Source organism: Bos grunniens, chromosome 8, assembly GCF_055505025.1.
Source record: "Bos grunniens cultivar Pamir isolate PY7600 chromosome 8, Bosgru_T2T1.0, whole genome shotgun sequence".
Lineage (NCBI taxonomy): Eukaryota > Metazoa > Chordata > Mammalia > Artiodactyla > Bovidae > Bos > Bos grunniens.
Window position 1 is genome coordinate 85,578,133 of NC_141172.1, and position 21,437 is coordinate 85,599,569.

The following is a 21,437-nucleotide window of genomic DNA, read 5'->3' on the forward strand; positions in this document are numbered from 1 at the left end:
CTTGAAAGATCTTTCCATATAAATGTGTGGAAAGCATACTGAAGTTGGGTGATGGAAGAAATGGGGAGACTGGTGTGGAGGCTCTTATCTAGGCAAAGGTGAAACTGTCTTGAAGTGGACTGATGGCAATGGGGATGGAGGACAATGGGCTGGAGGCATTCAGGAGGTAAAACCAGCGGCACACGGCAATGAGGTGGATGTAGGAAGGTGTCAAGGACGGGGCTTATGTTTCTGTCTTGTACAGCAACATGATACCATTGGGTGGAGGAGGGAATTTAGGGAAAACACTAGGTTTGAGGGAGGGTTCAGGGTTGGGGGGTGTGCAGATCATGAGTTCAAGTTTGGGTAACTCAAGTTTGAGCAGCCATTAAGACAGCCAAGTGGAGATGCCAAGGAGATAGTTGAAAACGTAGGTCTGGAGGTCAGGGGACTAGCTCAGCATGGATGTGTACATTTAGGAGTTTCCAGGTGAATAGGTGTTAGCTGAAGCCATGAACTTGGAAGAGATTTCTCATTTGGGAGTGTGGATTGAGAAGAAAGTATAGCCTAGGACCATGTCCAGCATACCTGCCCAATGGAGAGGTCAGGGAAAAAGGGGAATAGGAGGAAAGCCTAAAGAAGTAGCAGTGAAACCAGGAGAGCTTGGTGTCATAAAACCAAGGGTAAATGTGTTTTCAGAAAGGAGCAGCCCATGATAAAGTGCTGCAGAGAGGCTGAGTGAGAGAGAGAAAAAGCCATCCGTTGAGCTTCACTGTCTGGGAATCCCAGCTGACCACGGTTGAGCTGTTTGTGTGCACTCAGTGTGGAGTGCGGAAATGGAGCCGTCTTGTTTGACAAGTTCTGTCCTTTATCTTGTTTTGGACTTGATTTTTGTATCTCTTGCTATTGCCAGAGGAGGGTACAATTCAGCTGAGGGTCTCCTAACTGAAAAAAAAAGAATAAGTGATAATCTCACTGTACTAGTTTGCACATGCTCCCCACAAAAGCCCAGTGGGCAGAAGGCTGTGAACTGTAGTTATCAACTTTCCACATTAGGGCAGTAAAGTTTGGTATGCTCAAACACTTCAGATTCTTACTGATTTTTTTTTGGTTGGAGGTAGTATGTACTGAGACTCAGAAAACACTCCTCACAAAAGATTAAAAAAAAAAACAAACCTGATAAATTGAGTTTAATCAAAATGAGAAACTGCTGCTTATGAAAAAAAAAACACTGAAAAAAAAAAAACATTGAAAGACACACCAGAGACTGGGAGAAAATATTGTCTATGTCCTAGTCTTTTATCTGCCTGAAATGGGCTTATATCCAGAACATATAAAAAGCTCTTAAAACTCAAAAATAAGAAATTAAAAGATGAGCAAAAGATTTAAAAACACATTTCACAAAAGAAGGTATGCTGCGGCTGCTGCTAAGTTGCTTCAGTAATGTCCGACTCTGTGAGACCTTATAGACGGTAGCCCACCAGCTCCCGTCCCTGGGATTCTCTAGGCAACAACACTGGAGTGGGTTGCCATTTCCTTCTCCAATGCACAAAAGTGAAAAGCGAAAGTGAAGTCGCTCAGTCGTGTCCGACTCTTAGCGACCCCATGGACTGCAGCCCACCAGGCTCCTCTGTCCGTAGGACTCTCCAGGCAAGAGTACTGGAGTGGGTTGCCATTTCCTTCTCTGAAAATGAAGGTATACAAATGGCCAATAGGCTGTTCTTCAGACACCCCAGACTGACACCAACCCCAGGTGACACCTTCATATAGGTACATCTCTGCACCAGGAATATTTTCCCTGGATAGCTGCATGGCTCCCTGTTGACGGTCCTCAAGGGGTGCCTGGCTTCCTCCTGTTACTCTTGCTGGCTCTTGTCATAATCATTTCCTCTTCCTCTTGCCTACTGACTGTCCTGGGGACAGCATGGTTGTGTTCAATGTATGTGATGTGATAATCAGCTTCCTGGTATACACGCCTCCCATCCAGCTTTCTCCTACAACAAAGAGGTCTGGTCTGCGAAACCAACAAGATACTGCATGTGACTTCCAAGGCTGAGTTCTAAAAGACACTATAGCTGCCACTTGGCTCTCACTCTGGGAGAAGTCAGGTGCCATGTTGTGAGGATGCCCAAGGAGCCCTGTGGAGAGGTTCCTGCTTCGAGGGAACAGGGGCCCCTGGCCCACACCCTGAGCTCACCTGCAGGGTTAGCATGTGTGTAAGCCACCTTGTGAAGACCTTCCTGCCCCAGTGAAGCCTTCAGATGGCAACTAACTTCAGCCTCAATGCAGACCCTGAGCCGGGCCTAGTTAAGCCTCTCCGGAGTTTTTGACCCAAAGAAACTATGTGAAATAATGAATGTTTACTGTTTTAAGCTATTAGGTTTGGAGGTGACTTGTTACACGACAATTGATAACTAACAGAGGTTTGAGAGAATAAGTAGGTCCAACGTGGCTTGGTATCTAAGCCACATTCTTCTGACTACTTAGAAAATGCATATTTTGACCTTTCCCATGTATAGGTGTTGGAATAGGAAATGGCAGCCCACTCCAGTGTTCTTGCCTGGAGAATCCCATGGACAGAGGAGCATCGTGGGCTATGGTCCCTGAGGTTGCAGAGAGTCGAACATGACTGAAGTGACTTGGCACAGCACAGCACATGTATAGGTGTAAACTTATTGCATTTGTCCCTTAGTTCTGAACCTGTAGAAAGGGGAGAAAGGAGGGTGAGGGAGATGTGGGGTACAGCAGATCAGAGTTATAGGTAGGAATACTGTATATCCTGCCAGGCTCCTCTGTCCATGGGATTTTCCAAGCAAGAATACTGGAGTGGGTTGCCATGCCCTCCTCCAGGGGATCTTCCTAACCCAGGGATTGAATGCACATTTCATTAAGCATGTCTTCTGCATTGGCAGATGCCTTCTTTACCACTAGCACCATCAGGGAAGCCCCAGGGATAATTTGGGGAAAGAGAAAACCTGAAAAGATAATTTTTAAAAAGCTTTAAGAAATAATGTGTGACCCCACCCAAGAAACTGTCAGCAAAAATACATGTTGCTGTCTACACTCTCGGGTCAGGTTTGTGGGGAATCTAGTCGTGTGAAAATTGCACACGGACAACAGGTGAAGCACAATTAGGTCATTTCCCCAAAGTTCACACCAAGAAGTGTACGTGTATAGCAAGTGGCAGAGCTGCTCAGAGAATGGTTCTGGAAGGACAGCCTCAAAAATTCGGAGTGGAAAGCAAAAGGAGTGCATGTCTACAGAAAGGACGAAGCTTTGCTGAATAACTGGGTTTTGAGGGCGAGTCTCATAGGAGATTTCTCTGCCCCCGGCTCCCCCCTGCCCTCCCCCACCCCCGACCCCCACCCCATCTGTCTTTTTTGCCAAAACCAGAATGGAGGAGTCTGGCACTAGTACTTCAAGACCAACTTTTAAAGGCTTATTTACTCTTAAAACATCCTTGAGGGACCCCAGGGGAAGAAAAGGGAGGAAAAAGCCAAAGATAAACACCTGGCCGGGCTCACAGAACACCTTGGAGAGTAGTCCCGGGTTCAGACCCGCACCAGCGGCCGGAGGAGCAGCTGCGGGGGCGCTGCAGCTGGATAATGCTTTTACCATTTCCCATTCAGCCCTGGATCCCCGGCCGTCCCTGAACAGTTTCAGTCACAGTCCCTCTTCTGCTTTAGGAATCTGTTCACCCAAACAGATTAAGCAGAGACAGAGGCCTAAATAATTTGAACAGGGGTAACAGGCGGGGCGGCTCAGCCACGTTGTCAGGAGACCACAGGAGGAGGACTTTTATTTCCTGCCATGTCTGAGGCTGTGGAGGGGCAATTCCAGGCGGGGACAAGCTCAGGGGTCTCTGGGTCTGGCACCCAAGGCCAGGACTCTCTCGAATTCACCCAACTAGCAGGAAATGGTGTTTGAGCAAAAACGCCAAACAAACTGCTCCATAATCAGTTAAAAGATAAATCTCACAAAGCAAACAACTGAGTCCCTGGATGTTCCGAGTCCCTTTCTCCAAGAGAGCAAAAACAAAGAAAAATCCTAAGTTACCAACAGGAGGGTCAGGCCTTCCAATTCCAGATCTTTGCATGTGTTAAGCAAACCAAGAATAAGCAAGAAAATATGCTATTTGAATTGCGTTCAAAACGTCTTTTACAAGTGAAGCAAATTACTTCTGCATGTTTCTGGGGCTCTGCAGAGAACAAATAGTGTTCTGCGTTTAATGGGTAAAATTACACAATTTGCTTTTAACAGTAAACCCGAAGCCGCGGTGGCTTCAGATAGCATTGCGCTCCCGAGGATTCCCTCCATGCAGCTCCACTCCCAGCAGTTTCCGAGCACTTTGGAGGCACGCAGTTGTCCCCATTGCTCGCAGCGTAGCGAGGAGAGGCCGGGAGGGCGCCGGCGGGGACGCTGCCCTTTTCCCTGAAAGTTTTGTTTCTCTTCCTCCCGCGCCACCGGTTTCTGGGATTGGGTGTCTCTCTGATGTGCCCGGTGGAGGCTGGCGGGGCACCGAGTCGTCCTGAGTTACAGATTTACCGTTAGGCTCCCGGGGGTCCCGCCCCTAAAGGTGGGTGCCAACTGCACCAGGAGTCTCTATGGCGAGGGCAGTCCCCGCGAGGTCTGGCTGGACGTCCCCAAGGCTCCACCTTTGCGTCCAAGAGTTCCGAGGAGCAGGCCGGAGGGCGGGCGCGGGAGGCGAGGCCGGGGACGGAGCGGCTGCCCCCCGGTTCTGGCCCCGCGCTGCCCGCGCGCCCCGCCCGCTACGGGCGTGTCCGTCCAGCAGGGGGCGCCAGAGCTGGCCTCTCGCTCTGCCCATCGGGGCGGGCGAGCCTGGGACCCTGCCTCCCTGCTTGCCCGCGGTCCGCCCCCCGCGCGCGTCCGGCCGGCCCGAGCCGAGCGGCGCATCCGGACCGAGAGAGGAAGAGGACCGCGAGTTCCTCGAAAGGGACCAACTTGCCAAGCGCCCAGGAGAAAGGGCAGCGGACGCGTGGCCGACAGGGGTGGTGGCGCCGGATCCCCGCGCCCAGGCCCCTACGGCCCGCGGCATGGCCCGGGGCTCGGCGCTGCGGTGGCTGTGCGTCCCGGCCGTCTGGGCGGTCGCCGCTCTCTTGCTCTGCGTGTCCAGGGCCTCAGGTAGGAGTCACCAGCCCGCGTCCGCCCGGGCGCACCAAGCGCGGGCAGAGGGCTTGCCACTCGCGCGCCCGTCCCTTCCCTCGCGATGCTGCTGCTCCGGCCGCCGCGCCGGCGCCGGTGCTCCTGGGCGAGGGGCGCCTGGCGGGGGCCCCCCTCCCGTGCCCACCTCAGCCCGGCTCCGCATCTACCCCCCGTCCGCCCGGGGCTGCTTTCAATAAGGCGCGCTCCTGGGACGCCTAAGTGTTTCCAGAGGCTAGGGCGGGCGGCGCCGGCGCCCGCGAGGAGCCCCTAGCCGGGGGTTTCCGAGGGTCGTGAGTGTGAATGCGGCCGGCGCCCGGGTCCTCAGACGTGTCCGAGGTTCTCAGGACCTTATCTCGGCCCTGCTCCCCGAGGTTCTTTCCAGAGCTCCAGGTCTGCGGCGCCCGGGTCTGCGCCGACATCTCCCCAGGGCCGGCGCCGCGGTGGGACGAGGCTCAGGGAAGGGGGCTCCCGATCCCCGCCCCTTGGTTGGAAGGGAATTTGGCTTCCCTTTTGTTGGCCCCTCACCCCCTCCGCCACCGCCAAGAAGTGGCCAAAGCAGCGTTTCCTTGCCTGGGGTCCGGGGTCCCCGGGCTGCCTTTCCGCTGCTGGAGACCTAGCCTTTTTCGGGCTGGCTGGAGGGTGGGCCAGGCTCCCGGGTGGCATTCCCTTCGAGGGTCGCACGCTGTTGGGCTGCGTGGACCCCGGGGCGAGCAAGAGGTGCCATCACGTTCGGTGGAAGCTAGGGGGATCGGCCTAGGGTGCCACGCTGTCCCGATACCCGCGGCACCCGCCTGCCCGCCCCCACCCCGCCCCCCGCCAGCCAGTTTCCCGCACCCTGCTGCGGCGAGGGAGGGCGGCGGAACCTCTAGGTTTGAAAGCTAAGGGGGTTCACCTCGTGACCCAGAAATGTGTGAGCTGCCCCTTACACCTAAGTGGGTCTCCGTGTCCCCCACTCAATGTACTGTGCTCCCTCCCACTGGCATTTCTGCAGGTAGGTGAGAATAGACAAAAGCACAAGAAGGGGGCTGGTGGTTGTCGTCTTCTGCTGCCAACTGCGCGCTCCAGGGATCCATCCAACGATTCAGGAATGCTCGGCAGCCTTTCCTGGGGGGCGTTTGGGTTTAATACAAGAGCCAATTACGTCACACATCCTTGGTTACTTGATTTGGGAAAGGGGTTTGCGTTTCTGTCGCTGTCCCTTAAAGTGTAAGCCGCTCAAGGTGCACGGTACAAAGGTAAGTAAAGCAGACCTAAGTTAGTCTGTGCCTTTTGAACAGCATCCCTCTAGATTTCTGCACCCCTTATCCCGCTAGAATCCCTCTCCCGTTTCGAGTCAAGGTGTGCATTTGCTGCGCTGCGGGAGGGGAAAGAAGGGGTTTAACTGCGGGGGCTCGACGTGCCACTGAACAGCGTTTGCCTCGTGGCCATGTGGGGGTTAATTGCTCTGCAAAACCCTACCTGTGGCCCAGCGGTTTTAGTTGCATTTGCCAGGGGGGAGTTGGAAGTGGGTGATGTGAGAAAAGGTGATGGGTCTGTTCCTTAAATCAAGATTGCAGCAAGACTGAAAAGTTGCTCGCTTTTTGGGCAGAGGAGTTTAAACATTGCCGTAGTTTCCAGTAGAGTTAAAGAAATCTCTGAGGAACAAAGCAATCCAATATCACTTTCCTTAATTTCTGAACCCTGTGTGGAGGTAATTTTCTTTCTCCAGTGAAATAATAGTAATTTCTATAGGGGAGGGAGTAAGGAAGCTGTTTATAATTCTCTTTCTTCTGAATGTTAGGTGAGGTGGAAATGCAAAGAATAAGATCATATTCAAACTATGAATACAATTTTATGATTACAGGAGACTCAAGTATTTGGCATCTTTTCTGCTGTAAAGAGGAATCCCTGTAATCTGAGTGTATTTTATACTCAAAACATACGTTACTATGTAAAAACAAGGAAACGTTATTCTGAAAGGATTTATAAGTTCTATGTTTTTATAGAAGGTTCTGTTCCTTAGGGAGACAAATGCTTAATTTTGGACTGTGTGTTCTGCCTGGGTTTGACAGGCTGGGAGTTTTGGGGTCTCTTCACCCCTGATTTTAACAGTGCAATGTTGACTTCTGGCCCATATCCCTGGAGTGATGGCGGTAATAAATAATGATAGTGATCCATTTGAAAAGAAGTAAATGAAAACATCTTGAAAAAGAAGACTGTGGAAAAAGAAAAGTTTTTATATACTCTATAGTAAGGCAACATGTTTTTCTTATTATGGCTGTGTACCAAGAAAAGAAGCACACATTTGAAAATTGTCAGTATTTAATAGCAAAAGCAAGTTTAACCCTCATGTCTACTTGACAAAAATGCCATCTGGACAATGACCACCACTATGTGGCATTCCATGTGAGCTGCTGTACTGAACTGTTGATAAAAATGGCGATAGGTGACCGAGGGGCTCTAGCCAATGAGGCTGAACTCTTGATTAGTAAAGCAAGTCATGGTTAGACAACTTACAAGAAATCTACTTAACATTTTTGCCTTCAGAAAAGCAACATGGGTTTTAAAAGATACATTGACCAGGGGTTTTGGGTGACAGCGATCTGCAGATTTACAAGACAACGTGAAATACCATTTCTATTTTTATTGTTAAACCGTTTTCTTGTTGTTTGGTCAAAATACCGCTGTAATTGTGTGTGTGTGTCACTCTCGGTTATGGTGTGATTTGTCGTGAATTACTTGTTCCCTGTGGACGTTTTGTCTTTCTACCCTCGGTTTAACCTTTGAGACATTGAAGCCTGGAAGAATTTGGGTTTCATGCTCTAGCCTTTGGAATCTTTTCCTGAGATCAATGGGATAGAAATGCAGGGGCTGGGGAACAGCCTGTCTGACAGGTAGGGAAGATTAATCCCCTAAAGAGGGATTTCTAAAGCAAGGTTGCAGCTGGAGAAGTGACACTCCTTTAAAATGCATTCCACGGGAGGCCAGGATGTAGAAAGTTATCATTATCATTGAAATGGGAACTGGGTGTGAAAGGCTTGCCCCCCCCCACCCCACCCCCCGCCCCCCTCAATCTGCAGAGCCCTGGCCACTCTGATTCAGTATAGGAAATTTGTGCACGCTAACTCTTTTCTCAGGGAGAGGTGTAATTATATACTTCCAAATTGTAGTCAGGGAAGAGAGAGTGGGTTACTAACTGTTATCTGTACCCAAGGTTTATAACCATCTTCTAAAACATTCATTGATGTCAGGGGCCTTTTGGTGTTTATCTGGTCCACTCCCTGGGAACCTGGAGGGGGACCGGCAGCATCCTGTGGTTACCACCTGGAGAAGGGCTGGGCTGTGAAGCTTTGGGTTTACTCTGCTGTCCCCCATGGGGATCCCCTTATGTGCTGTGATATGTTCCTGGTAAAGAAAGTTGCCATTAAGATATTTCTTTCTTTGGGGACCCTGTGGTGACTGCCAGGTGGACCCTATGAATACCATGCCTGGAAGGTGTCAAAGCAAAGTAACCAGGGGGCTTTGCTTTGCAGAGAAGTGTTGCTGATTAAGTCTGGATTTTACATGTCCGATAGCAATTTCATGAAAGGACAGCTGGGCTGAAAGAACTGGTTTTGAAAACATTGCTTCTCAGTGACTCTGAGTTCTTTGGTTTTATATTGTAGAACTGTATCACTGTAAAAGAATTGCTACAATTTTGGTGGGTAGTGCAGGCTTCTTGAGTTTTGAAATAAAAATCTAAGCAACAAGACCAGTTCTGGCCCACTAATTATGGCTGCAACTGGCTGGGGTTTGTACCAGCCTTCTTCTAGTATGTATTTATTTGGTTTTGCCGAGGAGCTTGCCAAGCTGGAAAAAAGGGCGGGACAGCTCTGCTTGCATGTGCTGCTGTCATAAAATATGTCTGGGGTGTGATCTGTTTAAAATCATATTAACAGAGTGGCCAAGGAATTGTTGAACAGTGTTGGGAAAACTTCAAAACTAAGGAATTGTGTTGGTATTATTTGTACCATTTTGGGGATTTCCATTTTTTTTTTCCCCCAAGTTCTACTGAAAGAACCAAAAAATCAAAAGCCAAAGGGAAGGAAATAATTACAGAACAATCTAGCCTGATTAGACTAAGTGGCTTGTCCTCTAGAAAGTCCAGTGAGATGTGGTGTGTGTCTTTAATTGTCATTGGAATGAGCTTCAGTAAGCGCTCTTGTCACTTTTGAGATGTTATCTGGGGAGAATGTGGCAGCTTCTTCAAATCCTCCTGGAGTGGGGGAGGGTTTCCCCCAAGTCTCAGATGCTTCCAGCCTCTGGGTTTCCACACCTCGGGTGCCCTCCTGGAAGGCGAGTTAACCCAGTGTGCACTTAAATGACAGAAATCCTCACTGTAGGCTTCTGCTGTGGAGTATAGGTACATGTAACTATTTAGGTTAAAATTAATTAAACTGAACTGAAATAAAAGATTCAGTCCCTCCACTGCACTCGCTGCATTTCAGGGGCCTCATGTTTGTGGTGCTAGTGGTAAAGAACCTGCCTGCCAATGCAGGAGACACAAGAGATGTGGGTTTGGTCCTTGGGTTGGGAAGATCCCCGGGAGGAGGGCATGGCTACCCACTCCAGTATCCTTGCCTGGAGAGTCCCATGAACAGAGGAGCCTGGAGGGCTTACAGTCCTTACGGTTGCAGAGAGTCGGACACGACTGAAATGATTTAGCACACAAATGTGACGGGTGGCTCGAAGGGTCCAGGAACATAGAAGACATCTCCAGCATTGCAGGAAGCTCTGTCCACCACCACTCTTCTTTGCCGAGCGTCTCTGTGTTAGTCGCTGTTGTTTTAGGAATGTCTTGTGGAGTCCAGAGTCAGGGAGGGGCTTACCTTGTTTGCTTAGAGTTCTGTTTGTTGACTGTGGGAGATTTGATGGCAAAAATGAACTGGATTGACTGACTCTAATCTGTAGAGTTAGATTAGAGAGGCTTCCCCAAGAGGGGCTTAGCAGAGGTGTGATGACCAAGGCGACATGCATACACTTACATACCATATAGTGCTGATTTGGGGAAAATGTTATTTCTAAAGAATTCACATATTAAGGGCTAGACAAAATTATACGAACATGTTGTGTGTGTGCATGTGTGTGGGAGGGCCACATCATGGCTTCAGTGCCATTTAAAAAGCACATGAAATGGTCAGAGTGATGACTGTTGATTCAGATTAGACTGAGTCTGACGTAATGGAGGAATCTTCAAGTGTTGAAAGGAAACAAATATCACATCAAGGTTTAAAGCACAGATGCAAAGAATTCCAGCACAAGAAAGGACGAAGAAACTTGCCTGATTACTGGTTGGATTCCCCCGCACAATGCCAGGCACATTCGGGGTGTGCGAAAGCAGTTTCCCACTTGAGGAAGGAAATCACAGTGGGGGTGAGACAGGGAGCTGGGGAGATGATCTGAGAACATGTTCATGGACCAATTCTCAGTCCCATCTGAACTGAGCCTTAATATGCTTCAGCTAGGATTTGCCAAAGATTTCCTGCAGCCCACAGCTCTGTGATGACGCCTGATAGTGGCCAACCTTCCCAAGATCTTCTCATTTATTTCGGAGCCACCACGTGGGATGCGGTGGAATGTGTTTGTGGAATGTGTTTGCAGATGGGAAAGGGCTGAGAGAGAAGGTCAGGCATGGAAAGAGGCAGAACCAAGAGCAGCCAGAGCACCGTCCTCAGAGAAGGGGAAATGGTGTGGAGTCAAGAGGGTGAGGATCTTAGCTCTCAGGCAAATGCAGGGTGTGATGCGATAAGCAGGGCAAGATATGGTGAGCCGCAGCCATATTTTCAGAGGAGGATTTGGCAGCAGCCAGGGGTAGTGGTAGGGGAGCTAAGTGGGTAGTAGCTGCACCCCAGAAAGGAGGTGCTTGAAAAATCAAGGGGCTTGGCCTTGGATTTGTGGGGGAATTCCCAGGAACGGTCCTGGTGGAGGAGCATCCTGGGAGGAAACTGAGGCAGAAGGAAATGTCCAGTTATTCCTTGGGGGTCTGGAGGAGGGACGCACACAGCAGTTTAGCTTCTGGCAGACAATGGGCACTGGGAAGGAGAATGAGTAGGATTTGGGGGATGGTGAGGAATTGAGGGGGGGCATAAGAGTTCCATCTAGAAAATGAGCCACTTTCTAGTGGATGGTAAGAGGGGTGTAGAAAGGGAGTGAGGGCCAAAGCTGAGAAGGCTTTCAGGCACAACCTCTGGGTCACATTCGGTTAAGTGTCCACCTTGGTGTCCTGTTGCAGGGTGTTGCCTTATGTTTTCAACTGTTAGTGAACATTTGGAAATAACATTTAGAAATTAGGAATTTTTCTCCAGACAGGGAAATAACCACCAGGTCACTATAGTCTTTGTATAACACTGAATACGTTTCTAGAGCAGCTTAAGGGCTACCGGAGGAGATGGTGACGAGGGGGAGCTCTGTCTTACGAGAAAATAAGACATGGAGGGACGGATTGTACATCTGGTTATTTTGCAAAAAGAAACACAGAAGAACCTAGAAAGTGACATCAGTTACCTGAGATCTTTTTACAATAAAGGCAAGTGTTAGTTGTTCAGTCATGTCCGACTGTTTGCAACCCCATGAACTATAGTCCACCAGGCTTCTCTGTCCATGGGATTTCCCAGACAAGGATACATTCCCTTCTCCAGGGAATCTTCCCCACCCAGGGATGGGACCTGGGTCTCCTGCATTGCCAGCAGATTCTTTACTATCTAAGCCACCAGGAAAGCCAAAAATAACGGTAAAATATGTATAAAATAGACCTTTGAACCCATTATAAGTGTGCATTTCCCCAGTGTTAAGTGTCTTCACCTTGTGCCACGTCACCACTGTCCCTCTCCAGACTTGTCTTTATCCCCCAGGTGGAGACTTGCCCCCGTTAAACCCCAGTGGCCCATTCCTCCTGCCAGCGATGACGGTCCCCATTCTACTTATGAAACTGACTACCATAGATATCTCAAATAAATGGAAGTGTATGGTATTTGTCCTCTTGTAAATGGCTTCTTTCACTTAACACAGTCTTTTCAAGTGTTCATCCATCTCAGAATATGTATTAATACTTCTTTTTAAGACTGAGTAATACTCCATTATGCACACATGTACCTACACCCCGTGCATACACCACATTTTGCTTTACCGCTTTTTCTGTCTGTTGGCAGACATTTGGGTTGTTTCCACCTTTGGCCGTTGTGAATAGTGCTGTTATGAACATAGTTGTACAGATATCTGTTCGAGTCCCTGCTTTCAGTCCTTTTGGATATATACCCGGAAGTGGAATTGCTGGATCGTATGGTCATTCTAAGTTTACTTTATTGAGTAACCACCATGCTGTCAACATCAGTTATTTTCTGCTTTATTGATAACAGCCTTCATAATGAGTGTGAAGTGGCTTTGATCTCATTGTGGCTTTGATTTGCATTTTTCTAATGATTCGTGATGTTGAGCATCTTTTCATGTCATTTATATATATTTCATGCACCATTAGTATATCTTTTTTTGAAATATGTCCCAGGTGCCCCTGATGGTAATGAACCTGCTTGCCAGTGCAGGAGATGTAAGAGACGTGGTTTTGTTACCCTGGGTCAGGAAGGTTCCCTGGAGGAGGGCATGGCAACCCACTCCAGTATTCTTGCTTGGAGAATCCCAAGGACAGAGAAGCCTGGTGGGCTACAGAGTTGACACAACTGAAGTGACTTAGCATGTACTATTCAAATCCTTTGCCCATTTTTAAATCAGATTGTTTGGGTTGTCTTGGTTGAGTTGTAGGAGCTCTATATATTCTAGATATTGACTCTTTATCAGATATATGATTGCATTTATTTTCTCCCATTCTGTGGGTTGCTTTTCCACACTGTTGATAATATCCTTTGATGCACAAAAATTTTTAATTAAAAAAATCAATTTATCTATTTTTTTAAACCTGTGCTTTTGGTGTCACATCCAAGAAATTGTTGCTAAGTCCAATGTCCTGAAGCTTCTCCACTATTGTTTTTTTCTAAAAGTTTCATAGTTTTAGCTTTTGTTTGGGTCCTTGATCCATTTTCAGTTAAGGTATGGGTTTGACTTCATTATTTCTAATGTGGAAATATAGTTTTCCCAGTACCCTTTGTTGAAAAGACTTTTCTTTATTCATTGAATAGTCTTGGTATCCTTGTCGTTTGCTCCACATGTAGAGCGGGGCAATTCTGGATTCTCTATTTTATTCCATTGGTCTGTGTCTATCCTTTTGTCAGTGTTTTGATTATTGCAGCTTTGTAGTATGTTTTGAGATCAGGAAGTATGGGTGCTTCAACTTTTTCTAGATTGTTTTGGCTATTTGGGATCCCTTGAAATTACATATGAATTTTAGGGTGGATTTTCTCTTTTGACAATAGTGTCTGAGATTTTGATGAAGATTGCACTGAATCTGTGCATTGCTTTGGATGTTCAGTTCAGTTCAGTTCAGTCGCTCAGTCGTGTCCAACTATTTGCGACTCCATGGACTGCAGCACGCCAGGCCTCCCTGTCCATCACCAACTCCCAGAGTCCACCCAAACCCATGTCCATCGAGTTGGTGACACCATCCAACCATCTCATCCTCTGTCATCCCCTTCTCCTCCTGCCCCCAATCTTTCCCAGCATCAAGGTCTTTTCAAATGAGTCAGCTCTTCGCATCAGGTGGCCAAAGTATTGGAGTTTCAGCTTCAACATCAGTCCTTCCAATGAACACCCAGGACTCATCTCCTTTAGGATGTACTGGTTGGATCTCCTTGCAGTCCAAGGGACTCTCAAGAGTCTTCTCCAACACCATAGTTCAAAAGAAGAATCAATTCTTCTGCACTCAGCTTTCTTTATAGTCTAACTCTCACATCCATACATGATTACTGGAAAAACCATAGCCTTGACTAGACGGACCTTTGTTGGCAAAGCCATGTCTCTGCTTTTTAGACACCTTAACAAATCTTATAGTTCACAAAAACAGCCCAGAAATAGGTCCAACTTAAAGGAGACTACAGGACGAGAAAGTAAATGCGGCATGTTTCTGAAGAGGACTGGTTTAGAGTGAAAACTGACTTGCACATCATTGGAAACTTTGATGAAATTGGACTATGGAGGTCAATTATTTAAAGTGTGGTCTGAGTTCAGTTTCCTGAATTTGTTAATTGTACTGAGGTTCTATGAGAGAATATTTTTGGTCTTAGGAAGTGTGTACTCAGTGTTAATGGATAAAGAGCATAATGTCTGCAACCAATTCTTAGTTCGGAATAAAAAGCAGTGTGAGTATGGAGAGAGAATGATGAAGTATGTGGGGTGAAACATGAAAAATTAGTGAATCTGGGTAACAAGTATGGGGGAGTTTCATGCATGAATCTTCCAACTTTTGAGTAAATTTGAAATTATCTCAAAATAAGGCATGAAAATTATGTTAATTGATACAAATGTGTGACTGTGGACAGTGAAATCTATAATGGGGTTGAACAGATTTGCTTAGAGAGACTCAAGTGGTTATAATTTTATGGGAAATGGTGTCGCACCTCACCTAGGGATGGGGTGGGGCAGGCTCCACGTGCCTTTTACCTACACTGTGTTTATCAAAGAATGAAAATCACCAAGTCTTAGTCCAGTTTCTGGATCCCCAGAACTTCTAACATCTTTTACCTTAGCCTTTTACTATAGAAAACTTCAAGTATACATAAAATTAGACTAGTACAGGGAACCCCTATATATTTTTCACCCAGCTTCAACAGTTAACAAGTTCTGTTCATTTCATTTCTTCTGGCCCACTTAATGGGTCCTGGACAGCTTTAATTTTTCTCTTGTAAATACTTCAGCATGAATGGTAAGACCTGTTTTCCACATAATCTCTGTACTGTTATCACAAGCAAGTGATACTTGATACCCAGGCCCTGCCCAGCTTCCCCAACTTCCTGGAAAATGGCCTTTCACATTTGGCTTGTTTGCAGCGGGACCCAGGCAAGGTGCGCCCGTAAACCCTGGTTTTCACCATCAGAACGGCCTTCAGCCAGAGGGAGTCCCATTGGGTCTGAGGTTCCGAATTCCAGCAGGTATAGGCACTGCTTCTCTGCATTCCCAAGGCTGCCCTCAGTGTGGTAGGGACCTGTACAGAGCTGGGTCCTGATGCAGAGGCCTGGATACCCTGCCTTGGAGCAGCAAAGTGCGTGGTGTGTGTGGGGGGCACAGGGAAGGCCCGCTGAGCTGTGTCCAGTGCAGCCCTTCATTCATCCTCTTTTGGAGGGTGCTCCTATGACTGTCTCCAGGAGAAATGCCCCTGCAGAGCCTTGCACAGAGTGGGCCAGCCCACACCCTTCTCAGAGCCCTGGACTCATTAACACAAAGATTGTTAAGGTGTAGAAAGGGAGCGAGGAAGGCATTTTAGCTTTCTCGTGTGTATTGTACCCTCTTCCCCTTTTCAACAACAACATATCGCAAGACTCAGTTTTGTGCTTCCTGGTGGATGGTTTGACATCCCACTTGAAAATTCAGACTGTTTGCTGGGAAGACTGTGTTTTACCAAATATATGACAGATGAGCAGATCTGTAACCAGAATACATAAAGAACTTGTGAAAAAAATGTTCCAATTAAAAGGGACACAATGCACAGCAAGCAGTTTGCAAAAAAATACAAAAGACCCAAAACTTAAGAAAAAGAGTTTGGTGTTAGTAGGGTTCAAGAAAATGCAAGTTATGAGGCAGTTATCCCAAGGTATTTCTGACTGAGCAGGTCAGAAATGCGTCATAAGGAGCATGTCAGTAGTGATATGAAGAGGGTGGCATGGTGGTGTGTAAGCTACTGCTTTGAGGGCCATGTGACATTTACAATACACATATTCTGTGGCCTGATCCACAAAAGTATGTGCACACCTGGAAAACATGCTGCACCATTTCTAATAGTGAGAAGTTGGAAATATCAGCATGTCTTTTAATGGAAGCCGAATAATTGAAGTGGTACCATGTCTCTACTATGGATTACTATACAGTGGCTAAAATGAAGATGAAACTCTGTAGATGCCCACAGAGGAAGATTTCAAAGTGAAATTCTGGGTAGGGACAAAATCAAGTTGCAGAAGATATCCTTCTTCGTGGGATTGATCTAAAAATGTCCCACGCCCCTCTCCTCTCTCTGTGGATAAAGCTGTCTCTAGAATAAAGCCTCCAATCTACAAGTCAGATTGACAACAGTGGTTACCCTGGGGGAGATGGGAAGGCGTCATAGGAATCTTCAGAATCTTTGATTCCACCATACCTCCTGTGCTAGGGATTACTTTACTGGATCCTGTTTATAAGCCTCGGGGGCAACATTTATGTCTACACATTCAGATAAATTAGCAGGAACTGTTATACAGTTACTTCCTCTCTCCCATCATCTTGCTCTTTGCTTTGTAACAAATTCTTGTCCAGCTCTGGCCAGAGGGGAAGGTGAAGGGAAAATGTGGCAAGTCAATTTGTTGAGGAGATGTGGAAGTTTTTAAGCGATTCATAAGCTCTTCAGGGGTGCATCTTGATCTTTGGGTTGAAGGCAATGGCACCCCACTCCAGTACTCTTGCCTGGAAAACCCCATGGATGGAGGAGCCTGGTAGGCTCCAGAGTTGCTAAGAGTCTGGCATGACTGAGCAACTTTACTTTCACTTTTCACTTTCATGCATTGGAGAAGGAAATGGCAACCCACTCCAGTATTCTTGCCTGGAGAATCCCAGAGACAGAGGAGCCTAATGGGGTGCCGTCTATGGGATCTCATAGAGTCGGACACGACTGAAGTGACTTAGCAGTAGCAGCATGGGTGGTAAGTGCTTCTGGGGTAGCCTAGCTAGTAAAGAATCTGCCTGCATTTCAGGAGACCCTGGTTCAATTCCTGGGTCAGGACGATTCCCTGGAGAAGGGATAGGCTACCCACTTGGGCTTTCCTGGTGACTCAGTCAGTAAAGAATCCTCCTGCAATGTGGGAGACCTGGGTTCGATCCCTGGGTTGGTAAGATCCCCTGGAAGAGGACATGGCAACCCACTCCAGTATTCTTGCCTGGAGAATCCCCATGGACAGAGGAGCCTGGCGGGCTACAGGCCATGGGTTGCAGAGAGTCAGACACGACTGAGTGACTAGGCACAGCACAGCACAGCACATGGATGGGTAAAAAAATGGAAGTTTGGGGATGTAGAAAACTAGTTCAGCTAGTTCTCTGGGTTGTTGAATTCTCTGGACTTTGCAAATATTCAATCTAAATTCCATTTTGATGACTTCCATGGTGGTCCAGTGTGAGTTCACCTTGCAGTACAGGGGACACAGGTTTGATCCCTGGTCAGGGAACTAAGATCCCACATGCCTCGGAGCAACTGAGTTGGTGTGCCCCAACAAAAGACCCTGCATGCCACAGCAAAGATCTCGTGTGCCACAACCAAGACCCAAGGCAGCCAAATAAATAAATACTAAGAAAAAACACATTAGATTCTGACATATTTAATGTTTTTAGAGCATCATGCAGAATGCCCTCATGGTTGCTTCATGCCGGCCCTGTGGTGTCTCTTTAGACAGCTTTGGGTCAGCTTGTTTTGGTGTAGCCATCTCTGTATAAGCCTAGAACCCCAATTTTGTTCTGAGCACTGTTGCAATACTTTTCCTTTGTGAAAATGGCCACAAAGAATCCAAATTATCTTATATTCTGAAACTGAAGCAAAATACAGGAAATCTAGTTGCTTTGCCAACAAAGGTCCATCTAGTCAAGGCTATGGTTTTTCCAGTAGTCATGTATGGATGTGAGAGTTGGACTGTGAAGAAAGCTGAGCGCCGAAGAATTGATGCTTTTGAATTGTGGTGTTGGAGAAGACTCTTGAGAGTCCCTTGGAATGCAAGGAGATCCAACCAGTCCATTCTAAAGGAGATCAGTCCTGGGTGTTCTTTGGAAGGAATGATGCTGAAGCTGAAACTCCAATACTTTGGCCACCTGATGCGAAGAGTTGACTCACTGGAAAAGATTCTGATGCTGGGAGGGATTGGGGGCAGGAGGAGAAGGGGATGACAGAGGATGAGATGGCTGGATGGCATCACGGACTTGATGGACGTGAGTCTGAGTGAACTCCGGGAGTTGGTGATGGCAGGGAGGCCTGCTGCTGCTGCTGCTGCTGCTAAGTTGCCTCAGTCGTGTCTGACTCTGTGTGACCCCATAGAGTGCAGCCCACTAGGCTCCTCCGTCCCTGGGATTCTCCAGGGAAGAATACTGGAGTGGGTTGCCATTTCCTTCCCCAATGCAAGAAAGTAAAAAGTGAAAGTGAAGCTGCTCAGTCGTGCCCTACTCTTAACGACCCCATGGACTGCAGCCTACAAGGCTCCTCCATCCATGGGATTTTCCAGGCGAGAGTACTGGAGTGGGGTGCCATTGCCTTCTCCGCAGGGAGGCCTGGCATGCTGCAATTCATGGGGTGGCAAAGAGTTGGACACAACTGACCAACTGAACCGAAACCAAAAAGGACATTGAGGTGGAAATATGATTGGAACTGTCTTTCAAAATGTACCGTTTCAAGGTTTTATGGCTACAGTCCATGGGGTTGCAAAGAGTCGGACACAACTGAGCGACTGAGCACAAGTGCGTGCAAGATGAAGTTCATTCCTTTTGTCATAAAGATAATATTACACTGTTACAGGTTAAATAGTGTTTTCTTCCAAAGATATAGTATATTGGAGTCCTAAAACTGTGAAGAAGGCTGAGCATCGAAGAATTGATGCTTTTGAACTGTGGTGTTGGAAAAGACTCTTGAAAGTCCCTTGGACTGCAAGGAGATCCAACCAGTCCATTCTGAAGGAGATCAGCCCTGGCATTTCTTTGGAAGGAATGATGCTAAGCTGAAACTCCAGTACTTTGCCACTTCATGCAAAGAGTTGACTCATTGGAAAAGACTCTGATGCTGGGAGGGATTGGGGGCAGGAGGAGAAGGGGATGACAGAGGATGAGATGGCTGGATGGCATCACTGACTCGATGGACATGAGTCTGAGTGAACTCCGGGAGTTGGTGATGGACAGGGAAGCCTGGCATGCTTCGATTCATGGAGTCGCAAAGAGTTGGACACGACTGAGCGACTGAACTGAACTGAACTGAATTGAACTAAATCCTCAGTACTTTAGAATGTGATCTTATTTGGAGAGAGGGGTTTACAGATGTACCTGAGTTAAACTGAGGTCATCAGGGGTGGGCCCTAATCCAGTATAGCTGGTGTCCTTATAGAAAGGGGAAATTTGGGCACAGAGGGAAGGCCACGTGCGGACACAGGGAGAAGGTGGCTGTCTGCAAGCTGAGGAGAGAGCCCTCAGAAGAAGCAGCTCTGCCCACACCTTTATCCCAGACTTCCAGCCTCCAGAACAGTGGGAGGATGGAGGTGTGTAGTCGAAACCCCCTAGTCTGTGGTGCTTTGTCAAGCCAGCTGAAGCTGACTCATACAGACACTTCTGCACTTACATGCAGGCTAATCAAGTATTGCTTTCTATCGATTTTCTTTTCAGAGGACCTGCATAGGAATTCAACTGATAGAAATGTTCCACTGCTAATGGACACTTCTGTGGCTGAACCCGTCATGCCTGGGGTGGCAGCAAACTGGATTGGCCCCATGATTGGTTAGTGATGCAGTTAGGAGTCAGAGTCACCAGGCCCAGCGTGGGCATGGTCAGACTCTCTCTGTGTGCCTATGGCCTGACTCAGGCCAGTCCCTTGGCATCAGAGGGCAAGACCACTCCCTGGAAAGCTTGCTGTTTGGGACTGCTTCCCTGGTTGATGCTTTGGCCGGCCCTGTGTGGTCTTCCGAGCACCTCTGTGGGACCAGCCCTGTGTCCAAGCCTGGATGTCTTTGGTCAGTCACCCATCTGTCCCCTTTCCCTTCCTCCAGCTGTTTGCCTGGCTCTTAAGAGAGGCTTTGATGGGAGTTTCCTGGAGCTCAGAGGAGAGAGAGGTGGGCTGTTGAGGCCCCAAGATGTCAGGCACCCATCCCAGCCTTTGTTTCCCTTGGGGGAGCCTGGGTAACAACGAAAACAAAATCCAACAAAAGCACACATCCTTGGGCGCTGGGACGGGGCGGCTGTCAGCCTGTGTGATTTATCTGGGCCTGGGAGCCTTTGAAGCAGGAGGCTGTTGGAGTCCTTGAAGGCTGGCCCTGCAGGGAGGCCCTGGAAGTGCCAAATGGAGAGGAAAGAGCAAGCGGGTTGAGAGGGGTGGTGAGGGAGGGAGCTCTTGGAAGTCCATTCCTTTGTCCTTTGGGTCAGCAGCTCCTTTCTTCACCTTTGTCCTGTTCCAAAATGCAGGGGTAGCTCTGGAGGCCACAGGAAGGTCCTGTGGGCAGAAAAAGGCATCGACTTTGGGCTGGCCCTGAGTTTGCCAAGCAGGACTCCCAGAGGGCTTCCCTGTAGCTTTTTGGAGACTCTGGGCAAAGATGCGGGGAGATGAGGCCAGCCCCTTCCCGGAGGGGCACCCGATGTAGGCACCCATGGATGCTGGAGAGGGAGGTAAGCATGGAGTCCTGCAGAGGATGAGTTTTAAGGATGAGCATGTGTAGGGGTGTCAGCCTCCACCAAGTGGCTGCTGGGGCTTCTGACTGGAAGGCAGCTTTATAAGAAGGAGCCCAGAGGATGCTTTCTTAAATGTCAACAAGAGGTATAATTCTGATACAACCTTCTGACTGTTTCAGTAATGGTCAAGCACATATGTTTCATTGCTGAAATTCAGCTGCTTTTCTGCTATATACATCCCAGTTTTTCTTCACTATTTGCTAAATTCGATGTGTCTTTCTCATTTTATTTTGGAAGAAGGAAAATCCTTTGTTTTACAAGGCAGTGCCCAGGCACAATTACCTTTAATTAGCAAAGCATTTTCAGAGTTCAGATAAGGTTCACCTTTTTTTTTTTTTTTGCTACTCTAAACTTTGACCCATTTGTTTTCTTATTTAAAAAAATAATAATTAAGGAAAAAACCCAAGATAATCACGTTCCTTGTAGTTGACTAACCATAGATTTCTATGGCGTCTAAAAGCCAAACTGATTCAAAACAAAATGAAAGAAGGAAAGCCAAGTATGGGTATAAGTTGATCTGCCTGGGATTAAGTTTTTAAAAATCTTCTTTATAATTAGTTTTTTCCCCAGAGGTGGAACGAGTCCTGCCCTAAGTTTTGGGTGTGTGTGTGTGGGGGGCAGGGGATGTTCTCATGATACTGAGGGAACTTTGGCTTGGGCCCAACTATATACTTATGATTGCAAGTATTTTATTTTTTAAAATCACTATGTGAAAACTCCCTCAAAACAATGCTTTCTGTCTTTTC

The 21,437-nt window shown here is 47.6% G+C and overlaps 1 protein-coding gene across 4 annotated transcripts in view; it reads left to right on the plus strand.

Moving 5' to 3' along the window:
* The first annotated feature begins 4,128 nt into the window (after positions 1-4,128).
* ROR2 (ROR family WNT receptor 2) overlaps positions 4,129-21,437 on the plus strand; it is a 237,504-nt gene continuing 220,195 nt past the window's right edge. For 3 of the 4 annotated variants that reach the window (XM_086315664.1, XM_086315665.1, XM_086315663.1), the window contains exon 1: positions 4,878-5,121. Coding sequence is in view for 1 of the 4 variants with exons in the window: in XM_086315663.1 (XP_086171789.1) it covers positions 5,034-5,121 (88 nt within the window). In the remaining 3 variants the exon portion in view is untranslated. Of the gene's footprint in view, positions 5,122-21,437 lie in introns of all 4 variants that reach the window. The other variant, XR_015131942.1, reaches the window with a different exon arrangement.